General features: G+C 37.5%; 1 protein-coding gene across 1 annotated transcript in view; it reads left to right on the plus strand.

The window, feature by feature from the left end:
- The window catches only part of LOC121374536 (receptor-type tyrosine-protein phosphatase T-like), a 43,154-nt gene that overhangs the window by 252 nt on the left and 30,402 nt on the right, over nucleotides 1-12,500 (plus strand). Inside the window, exon 2 of the mRNA XM_041501640.1 lies at nucleotides 8,824-9,024. Within this exon, the coding sequence (XP_041357574.1) occupies nucleotides 8,824-9,024 (201 nt within the window). The remainder of the gene's footprint in view (nucleotides 1-8,823; nucleotides 9,025-12,500) is intronic.

The raw sequence follows: 12,500 nt of genomic DNA on the forward strand, positions 1-12,500 counted from the left end.
GGCAGCAGCTTGCCACCATCTGGAGACCATATATTTCGATCCTAGTTTTAATCAGTGCCACTTTAACAATGATATTGAAACATATAATATTGTAAAAGTAATTTTGCCAGTGGCAAGGGCTGGGAGGGGCCTGTTTTTGCAACAGAAGTCAATGAGTTGCGTTAGAGCTTCTTCCTTGCATCTCACTGAACACCGATTATATTTTAATCTTGAATACACTGGAATAACTTTCAAATAGGTAACACGTGAGAGGTTAACAATAAACTGCAATTCAGAGGTAATGGCTGCCACATGCCACACGCCTACATTAATCAGTAGACGGAAATATCCTGAAGTTCAGCTAAGATAATCTAGTTACAGTCTATCATGCTGATGTTGTTTGACCTTTATTCTTATCTGTTTACTGCATTTAGGCAATGTACACTGACACTCAATTATATTTGCTAAATAAGTTTAATATTTCACATCAACGAACACTGTTAAAGAAAAGTGATCATACATTGTTTCACTATTTCAGGAGGATGTATCTTTTTTCTGCAACTTTGTATGCAAGAACCTTGAAGCTTCTTCACTTTATGTCAATTGTCCTTCAAAAGACAGCTAATTAAAACATCCACGAAGACTTGTGATCGATGTCCATATGAACACTAAAATATATTGAAGAACGTGTGAATGTTTATGCGATGTCTCTATTTTAATTTAGAATTACTACATGTATTAAGGAATTTGCGTTTGTGCATTCCATAGTATAGACACGTATGTATTTATAAGTGAATTAGAATCATTTGGATATGTAATTTATTGGTATGGTTTAATCATGGCTAGTTTTGTTAACAAACATATGTATACAATGTAGTGTTTTCATTGCTTTAATGATTATGTGATACAACATGTATGAACGCTTTAATATTTAATTATGCAAATTGCATAAGTTTATCAATGTCTCTGATGTATTTTTTCAACAATTTTGTTATTTTTTAATTTTAATCATTATGTTACTAAAATGACCTTTGATATTCCCATTTGTTATTGTCATGGTGTTATAAATTATCATATCTGAGTCCGACGCTTTGCTAATTTGAACGACAAAAAACTATTTCCCATAATCAAAACCGTATCTCTGTAACAGTCAGGATCGAAAGGGCATTTTGGCAAAATTGTGATTGTGTCAGGACTATGCATGCATTTCTAGCAGGTGCCTCACCTGCTGCCACCCAAGACGCTTTAATAAAGAAAACAGTCCTCCTGAAAACACCTTAGAGAATCATAATCTGCCTAGAGACAGAATACAGGACTGTACTAATGCTTCACTGTAGCACTCACGACATTGCGAAAATACCCCTTTGACTCTAATATGTGCAGCGAAATGAATTATGTTCATGGTAACGGTTTTGTCACTCAGTTTTAATTATTATGACGCATATGTTGTTTCGCTTTGTCGCAATACCAGGTTGTCATATGCGGTCATCGCACATGGCTCATACCGAAGATGATTACTAGTATTGGTTTCGGTTGTGTAGTTAACTTGTCATCGGATTCAGGGCCGATATACATCGATTGCGTGTTCAACCAGAGCCACAGAAGGATGTTGTTTGTTTTTGGATTTTTTCCAGAACTCATTCAAACACTGAACTATGCTGGGATCAAATAGTGATGAAGAGCTAACAACAACTTCAAGTGTCATACACATCGCAGACGTAGTGCGTGTGTGTGCGTGTATGTGTGTGCGTGTATGTGCGTGTGTGTGTGCGTGCAAGACTATGACTTCATTGTTCACATGTGTAACATGTTAAACATAGTGTACATTTACTCTTTGATTGAAAACATAAATAATTATTCATTTGCAAAGCTTCAATATTCTGATTTGCACACTTTGTTTCTGTTATTCATTTTTTTTAAAGTGGGAGGCTTGTAATGAATTATTTGAAGTGGTGACTTTATAATTAATCACCCATTGTATTGGAAAGTTTGATGTATCAGACTGTCCGATATATTGGGTGATTCATTATAGACGACCAAATTTTTAAAGGTGGATAGCAGACAAAAATAGCAAACCAGGGCATTGAAGCTTTTCAAAAGAATAATTTATTATGTTGTTTATCAGTGGGTAACTTTACTTCTTTTTGTACATATCTTACTTTTAAAAGGGTGCATGAATAGACGAAACACGATTTTTTTTTATTTCCTCAAGAATTAGTTTCCCCAAACATTACGACTAGATTTGTGAATCTTATTGAGCTACAGTAAAGTACTTTTATAACGAACTGCAAAGGGACCAGGAACATCGGTTCGTTATAGCAGTAGTTCGTTGTAAACATTTACAGAAGTTAGCCGTTTTCAGTCAGGAAGTCGGCCATTTTAGATTTTTCAAATTTAAACACCATAAACACAGGAATTAGTGGGGTGGTTTTTTTTAATATTTCATTTATTATCACCAATAGAAGTAAATATGCAAATAAATACAGCATGTTGAATCAAATAAGTGTTCAGTCAGACACGTTTTGAAACAAAGTTGCTTATTTGTGTCTGCTTAGTCAGCGTTGGTCGTATAGTCTGCAGGGCTGTAGTGATGTCGGAAATCGGATGAAACACAGACATACCTACATCAACTTTACTTTGGAAAACAATGTTATCGTGTCCGTCATGATTGCACATCTGCCGAATACTGTTCAACATAAAATTTTCATAACATTTATGTTACCTACCTTCAAAACAAAATATCCAGCTATTTAACACTAATTACAATGACTGTATAGTGAGTTTCACGTGTCAGTCGTATTGTTGGATACATGCACTTAAACAAGCACACAATAGCAGTGAAGTGAGAACAGACGGTTAATTGCTCACTGTATTAATCTCATAATTGATACCAGTCTACTAAAGAACGACAAGCGGACGTTATCTGATTGGACTTATCAGTGCAGTCGTTTGGGATGCATTGCTGCTAATACTACTGATTGATAAGATGCAAGTGAGGTGCATGTGTCAGTCTTCTTGTGGGATACCGGTAAAATGTCAATAAAGCGATGGAGACTTAAACAAGTGAACAATAGCAGGGAAGTGAGATCATACCATTAATTGTCCAATACATTACTCCCTTAATTGTTGCTAATCGACTACGTAAATTCACGCGGACGTTATCTGACTGATCTTATCAGTATAGTCATTGTTGATACATTGCCGTTAATGCTACTGATTGATAAGATACAAATAAGATACAAAACAGTTATGATCGGTTCGCTGTATATGCACTAATTTACACTGAAATTCACAATTTTTACCAAACAAATGTTTCGTTTTAACAATTAATTCGCTATACATAGTTCGATCTATACATTAAAATTTACTATTAATATATAATGCGGATAATTGAAACTTTACGATCAGTTTGTTCTAACCGGTAGTTTGCTATAAGCGTGTTCGTTCTAAAAGTACATTACTGATTAAACTTAACTATTACTCACTAAATGTGAATCCGGGTTATTGACTTTTTAAAAATTGAGTTACATTTGTTACATTCCTAGATGCGATTCGTGTATCTTATTAAAATAATACTAATCAAACTGAAATATTATTGAGTAAACTAAACCATTATTCATTAAATGTGAAGCCGAGTTATTGACTTTCGAAGAATTGTTACGTTTGCTATATACCTAGAGGCAATATCATATTGGAATATTACTGATCAATCTGAAATAATACTGACTTACTTAGTAAATGTGAATCCGGGTTATTGACTTTCTAAGAGTTTAGTTACATTCTTAGACACGATTCGTATATCTTGTTGAAATATTACTGATCACACTGAAATATTACTGACTAAACTAAACTATTACTCAGTAAATGTGAATCCGGGTTATTGACTTTCTAAGAGTTAGTAAGGCTTCATATGTGTTACATTCGTGGACGCGAAGCCGGCTTCCGGATGACTCTTACGTCCTGACAGACTTGTCCACATCAGCCATACACTATGTCTCCACAATGGACGTATTTCATGTTTCTCCTGTGTTACTTAATTCTGCAATCAAGACACACGTTTGCTGAGTTTTGGTAAGTCTTAATGTTACACACAAACGAACACACATGCACATGTGTACTGTCGATAAAAAAGGTATACCAAATCATCTTTATTGGAAATTGCACGATTTCCTCTTTATGCTATTTGTGAACTATAGTGTTCTCTTTTTATGGTAATTATTGTATATGTAGAATTTAACCACCCTAAAATGTAGAGAGATTAAACTATGTGGTAATGTTCATATCTCACTAAATTATATTTCTGAAATAAAACACATTCATCAACTTGTGTTTTTTCTTCGTTTTTATCGTTTAGAAAAAAATGGTAGATGCATTTTCTTTTGACTGTTGGTATATATAAACAAAGGTATCACTGTATCAACATGTACTACTTCTACAGCAACAACAACAATTACTACTACTACTACTACTACTACTTCTTCTTCTTCTTCTACTACTACTACTACTACTACTACTACTACTACTACTACTACTACTACTACTACTACTACTACTACTACTACTACTACTTTTACTACTGCTACTACTATCAAAACTACTATTATTCTACTACGATTACTATAACTGCTGCTGATGCTGCTACTAGCGCTACCACTACTACTGCTATGACTTTTACTAATATAATAATAATAATACTGCTATTACTACTACTACTTCGAATGCAACTATCACTACCACCAACACCAATAATATTATTACTATTATCATTACAGTTACTACTGCTGCAGACACCTTTATCACCACTAGTAGTCATGTTAGTAGTAGATATAGTATATTTAATTTATTACCATTACCACGATTACCAATAATAGTACTACCAGTATGAGTAGAAATAATATATTTTTTTCTCGTATATCAAAACATGTCGGATTTATTCTTTTTACCACCCTAAAGTGTAGAGTGATTAAAACTGTGTGGTAGTTGTCAAATCCAGAGACACTATCAAAATTCCCAAGTTAACTTTATTTCGCAAATATTGTAGGGGTGGGGAGGCGATCAGGTTCTCCCGTGTCTTTTTGGTGACGAATTGTTCCTCGCTCAAATGTCGTACTTCAGGCCAGTCAACACAGACCAATATCGTGTCCATCCCCTTTTATAAAATCTGTTCCTGCATGATTTCATTATTTTGTTTGGAGCAATCTGTCTTCACTAACTCTAGTGGCCGGTCTCTCCCAAGGTCTTTCACATGTCCTTTACCTCAGCCAATCTTAACAGCAGGAAGTCAACTTTCCATCAGTACAGGATGCGACATCCTATTACAGGACACACACCATACTGAAATCAACTGCATATTCTGTCCAGATAAGCATGACAGGAGTGCTAAGGGTAAACAAAGGAAGTGAGAAACATATAGTTAAAGCTGCAGTCTCTCTCTCTCTCTCTCTCTCTCTCTCTCTCTCTCTCTCTCTCTCTCTCTCTCTCTCTCTCTCTCTCTCTCTCTCTCTCTCTCTCTCTCTCTCTCTCTCTCGCGCGCGCGCTCTCTCTCTATATATATATATATATATACTATATATATATCTATATATATATATATATATATATATATATATATATATATATATATATATATATATATATATATATATATATATATATATTACATACCCATTAAATCTTACTATATAAATACAGTCCTGAATACAAAACTGAAATACACTTTTCCGTATTCAACTCAACTGCCGGAACTATACCGTATTCAACGCTACTATTTATAGCACATGGTTACCGGGAATGCCCTTCGCGATATGTAAACAAAGTTGGTGCTTGGTTTGTTTAAAATGCTATTTTGTGGAAAATTTGAACTGAAAACAGAGGAAAACGGTGACAAATATTTACAATTTAATGAGCGCGATACCAAAACTTGAGACGGGAACACTACTAACCAACGAGCTTTTAATCCACGATAGTTAAGGTCGACGACAGTCGCTTTTTGGACCCTTGATTTGGCTTCGTACACAATTCTTATTCGTATTCAATAAATAAAACATCTCCATCCGTAATTTTGTGATATGATATATTTGACAAAAGGTACCTTATATTTTTTTCATCTTTCAAACCTTCAAATTAATATTTTGTCCAGAATTATGAAAAAAAAGAAAAGTACCGACCTGTAAACAGGGTTGTCTGCTTGTTATAGGAATTTGACAGGGGTCAAGGTTAGTAGACTAGTTTTTATTTTAATGTGGCGCGGCAATGTAATAATACAGCTAATTTTGAATTTAAATGACGTCAGTATTCCAATGACGTCACTTTGCATCTCCTTACAATAACCATCAATTGAGTACATGACGTTTCCTTTTTTTAAATTGTACCTTTTACGAAATATGGATTTCTAGTGAAATTACGGTAAGATATGCTATATTTATCATGTACGAAGCCAAAATATGGGTGCGAAAAGTGACTGTCGTCGACTTTAGCAACAATGCCGTCGCATGCACCGTCTCCTTACGTAGAAAACCTGAATGAACTGTCAACCGGATTATTCAGTGGAGCAAAGATTTATGGAGGCACATTTAATATAAACTTAAACTTTTCAGCAACGAATAATTCCATGAACATCAATAAAAGAAAACACACCGATGACGAATCAGACACCGAGTGAACAATTCTTGACATTTTTCTTCGTTGATAAAACTGGCACGCTGAAGGTTTTCTGACGTATTACGAACCAATTAAATATTATACTGTTCGTGAATTTTAGCTATTACATTGTCTTTAAAAGGCATTTCAAACAATATCATTAAAATTATAGGTAACTTTTCACTCGTTCTTTCTTATTTCTGTTTATTGTTTAAATAGAACTATATTCCTATGTGTAATAATTGGTGGTTCTTCGGTCCGCGTAGTAACACAGCTGACCTAGTTGTGTAAATTTAGAGATTCCCGTCATTAGCTAGCAGTGTTACAATTTTTGAATTATTATTTGGAGAAAAAAAGTCCAATTTAGGGTATGTAATAAATACAAAACCACATATATGTAGTTTTGTCTATATATATTCACTCACGCATAAAGTTCCTGTGTTTCATTAAAATCTCAGTGAAACATATTTTGAAATAAGTAAAAACATTTTGTTCGTCAGACTTTCATTACTTATGTGTTAAAAGTATAGTGGGCCAGTGTGGTGTTTTAAGCCTAAAGTGTGGTTTATGTAACAGGACAGCGTATTGCTGAACAGTCGTGGTCGGGGTTTTTGGGGTTTTTTTTTGTGTATCACGTAACCTGTTGCGAGCAGTTCTTGCACTATGTCAGGAATGTTTCGGGATATCGCTTGTTATTTCCAAATTATTCTGTAGGTGTACTAGTCTGATATAGGCGTTTTGCAAACGTGACGTCACACTAAATTCCCTAAATACAGAAAATGGTGAGCACTACTAACTGTTGGTAACATCTCCGCAGACATTAGTTGGTGTTCTGATGAACACTAATGAACACCACAACGTCTAGCAACAATATAAGCATACCAATCGCTAGAATATGTCCTTCGTTTGAGAGGCGTGACATGACGTTGTCGGCAATCAGATACCAACAAAAGTGTTTTTTGAGAGTGGTGAGAAGCCATACAATTGTTTTGCGGTCCAAAGATAAAAAAAACAACGTCAAACAGGAGCAGGTGACCCGAAACAGGCATCTGACAACGCCAGTGACTAAGTCCGGGCCAGGGGCGCACGTGCTAACTATGGAATGTGTTTCGGTGTGTTGATAAACAGATCTGAACGTTCTTTACTAGGATGTCTGTGGTCAAAACGTATGTTCGGTCTAATATTAACATTAATATTTCAGGTCCCCTACCTTTTTTTGAAGAGTATATATAGGTGCTGTTCTGTTTTTTATGTGTTGTGCTCTGCTAAAGCTACAGTCACTCCGACCTTAAGACGTCGTACGACCACCTGCGATCGGTGAATTTCTGGTGATCGCGGGCCATCGAGGGCGTGTGTGTGTGTGTGTGTGAATCGTGCGTAATCGTGCGACGTTGCACGACGTCGCAGCCATCGGAGGTCCTCGCACGACGTCTTGGCGGTTTTTGGTTAAGTTCAAAAACCTCGCTTCGATTACCGGGATATTAAGGTATTGTACGACGTAGCGGCTAATCCTACGACATTTTCACATGTTATCATCTGGAAATATTAATTAAAAACGACGCATGACCTTCCCACGATGTTGTGCGACATAACGTGGGATCGTAAGACATCGTACGACCGTTGTACGACTTTAATCGTGTTCCTACGATGATGTCAGCTTCTCGGCAGACAATCGTAGTGAAGTCGTACGACCTCGTACAATGTCGTTCGATTTCCCAACGATTTTTTTCAGATGCGTCGCAAACCCATCGTTTCCAGTGTGACCACACAACTAAGATTGTAATATCGTAGCCGAGTCGGGGGCAATCATAGATATCTAGAATCTCACCCCATCGCACGACGTCGTAGCTCCGTCCGACCAAGGCTTAAGCTTCGCAATGCTATGCTAAGCCAGGTCATGCCATGTTATGTCAAGTTATGTTATGCCAAGTTATGTTATGTTATGTTGTGTTGTGCCTGTGCCTGTGCCTGTGCCTGTGCTGTGCTGTGCTGTGCTGTGCTATGCTGTGCTGTGCTGTGCTGTGCTGTGCTGTGCTGTGCTATGCTATGCCATGCTATGCCATGCCATGCCATGCCATGCGCTGCGCTGCTGTGCTGTGCTCTTCTCTGCTCTGCTTTGCTATGCTATATTATTTTTATGTTATTTTATGTTATGCTATTTTGTGTTATCGTCTGTTAATTTATGCTGTTTTTTGTTTTTTCCAGTAAACGTAGCTATAAACAAACGAGCGTACCAGAGTTCATATCATGACGTGTATCGAGCAAGTACAGCTGTTGATGGCATAACCGTTCAACAAGGCAACAATTTTATGCATACCCGCATAGAGAGACCTTACACGTGGTGGGAAGTGGACTTAGGTCAAATGTCGTTCATCCGTGATGTGGTAATCTACTTCAGAGTTAAGTGTAAGTCAACAGTTAGGTGAAACTCTTTGTCACATATGAGGAGGAAGAAAACGACCCATCAGTGCAAAATAAATTACAGCTTTACTGTGTCTAGCTATGATTATTTTGACATTTGATAAACTAAAATTGGCACGCAGCCGCCACACACTCCACTCCAGATATGTATGTATGCAGGGGAGGGTGCTAAAGCCCAACATGTCTCAACTGCTGCATATGTGTATGTATGTATGGTTGTGGTATTCATGCATTCAAGTATGTATGTATGTATGTATGTACGCACGCACGCACGCACGCACGCACGCACGCACGCACGCACACATGCACACATACATACATACATGCATGCATGCATGCATGTATGTATGCATGTATGTATGTATGTATGTATACATGCATGTATATATGTATGTATGTATGTATGTATGCTGAAGTTAAAGTTTGTTTTATTTAATGACACGACTAGAGTACATTGACTTGTTAACCATTAATTTATTAACCACTGGCTATTGGATGTCAAATATTTTGTAATTATTGTATTAGTAGAAAGGGGTATGTTATATGCACCATACCAGACATGATAACACATACGACGGTCTTTGATATGGTGCACTCACTGGAACGACTATGCATGTATGTATTGATGTATGCATATCTATATATTATATGTATGTCAGGTTTGACTATTACATACATAGATATTAACGCACTGGCGCACGGACAAATTGTTTCATTCCGTTGCTGGGACTCGAACATATGGCACTGAATCGCCCGCGACTTGCAGACTTGCCACGATGCGTTTTGAGCTACGCAGTCTTTCTTTCTCTGTATGTATTTATCTTCAATATCATATATTAGGAATACAAATTGCAAACTGCATATGCAACTTGCAACTTTAATTCCAGTCAGCCATTACTCGATATTCAAATTGCGTATGATACAATTTTTATTCCTAATATATATATGATATTGGAGAGAGAGAGAGAGAGAGAGAGAGAGAGAAAGAGAGAGAGAGAGAGAGAGAAGAAGAGAGAGAGAGAGAGAGAGAGAGAGAGAGAGAGAGAGAGAGAGAGAGAGATGGGGTAGACAACTGGCATTATACATTTTGTTTTTAAATGTTCCTTCTGTATCTGTATTGAATGGAAAGTATATTTAATAAACTTGAATATATGCCAGTGAGTAGCCTAGTAGATGAGGAAGGAAGATATCACACAATAAGGAAGGAAGGAAATGTTTTATTTAACGACGCACTCAACATACTTTTATTTACGGTTATGTGGCGTGAGACATATGGTTAAGAACCACATAGATATTGAGTGAGGAAACCCGCTGTCGCCACTTCATGGGCTACTCTTTTCGATTATCAGCAAGGGATCGTTTATATGCACCATCCCGCAGACAGGGTAGTACATACCACGGCCTTTGATATACCAGTCATGGCACACTGGCTGGACCGAGAAATAGCCCAATGAGCCCACCGACGGGAATCGATCCCACAGCGATCAAGCATCGAGCGAGCGCTGTACCACTGGGCTACGTCCAACCCACATCACACAATAATACCAGTAATCAAAAAAAAAAAAAAAAAAAAAAAAAAAAAATAGTGAAAGAAGAACCGGGATATCATCATGTGGGTTGAGTAGTGGGAAATACGCTGACTGTAACATAAGTACGACGTAAGTGTAAGTCAACATTAATTTATCGCCAAATACGGGACATAGCCAAATACGGGACATAGCCAAATACGGGACATAGCCAAATATGCATGCATACATCCATCAGAAGCAGGACGTAGCCCAGTGGTAAATGGCTCGCCTAATGCGAGGTCGGTCTAGGATCGATCCCCGTCGGTGGACCCATTGGACTGTTTATCATTCCAACTTGTGCGCGTCGAGTGGTATATCACAGACTGTGATATGACTATCTAGTCTACATGATGGGGCATACAAAAGTACTCTTGCTACTAATGGAGACATGATGAGGATTTCTAAAATTATATGTACAAATTACCAAATGCACGCGATTAGCAAATCATTCAATGTATACTGTTGGTTTCGTTAAACAAAACAAACTTTAAACTATCCATTGATCCATCCATACGTACGCATTTAGCTACGTACCAACCCACCCACCCACCTACCTACCAACCTACCGACTTGCCTACCGACCAACCTACCTACCAACCTACCGACTTACCATACATATATACATAGATACACAGAGACAGACACACAGACACACATACAGACACACACGCATGCACATACACATAATTTACATATTTACACAGCATATTTCATACTTATAGGACATTAAACGAGCTTCCATTCCGTATCATGTTTATGTCCCGAATGAAATAATGTTCAGTTGTTATGAGCTTTAGCTAGTGATGATGAAATTTATATCATGAGGGACATATAATTGATACGAAATGGTAGCGAGTTTAATATCCTATTTATTACCCATAATCGATCTTAATTTATATCACTCAACTCGTTTGGTTCCTGTAAGGTTGTAAAAGGAAAGATTGTTTTATTTAACGACGCCACTATAACACATTGATTTTTTTTATCTTGTCATCGGCTATTGGACGTCAAACATATGGTCATTCTGACACTGTTTTTTTTAGAGGAAACCCGCTGTCGCCACATGGGCTACTCTTTTACGATAGGCAGCAAGGGATCTTTTATTTGCGCTTCCCACAGGCAGGATAGCACAAACCATGGCCTTTGTTGAACCAGTTATGGATCACTGGTCGGTGCAAGTGGTTTACACCTACCCATTGAGCCTTGCTCAATACATAATGCACGCGATTAGCAAATCATTCAATGTATACTGTTCGTTTCGTTAAACAAAACAAACTTTAAACTATCCATTGATCCATCCATACGTACGCATTTAGCTACGTACCAACCCACCCACACACCTACATGTACCTACCAACCTACCGACTTACCTACCGACCAACCTCGTCTGGGATCCGAACCCAGTACCTACCAGCCTGTAGTCCGATGGCTTAACCACTGCGCCACCGAGGCTGGTACCTGTAAGATTGTACTGCACAAATCGATGACTTCATCGTGTGACGTCGACGTGTTACATCCCACTTCGCGTTCTAGTGGGACGTATCACTGATATGTACCAACATATTTTGAACCATATGAGTAATACTATTTCCTATGATATGCCACTCATGAATCACTGGTATAGGAAAACTCAATAGCTCCACTGAGAGGATCAACCCATCAGTTTAGTTCATCCCACTCGTTTGGGCACGCAGAGTTTCAAAATGTCCACACGCCTTTAAACGGTTTAACCAGAGCCCCACGACTGTTATATCGACTGTGGGAAAGTGCATATAAAAACCCTTTACTGCTAATGGTAAAATATGACAGGTTTCCTCTCAAGACTATGTGTCAGAATTACCAAATGTTTGACATCCAATAGCCGATAATTAATTAATTAATTAATGTGCTTTA

The sequence above is a fragment of the Gigantopelta aegis genome, chromosome 6 (genome assembly GCF_016097555.1).
Source record: "Gigantopelta aegis isolate Gae_Host chromosome 6, Gae_host_genome, whole genome shotgun sequence".
In the NCBI taxonomy this organism is placed as follows: Eukaryota; Metazoa; Mollusca; class Gastropoda; order Neomphalida; family Peltospiridae; genus Gigantopelta; species Gigantopelta aegis.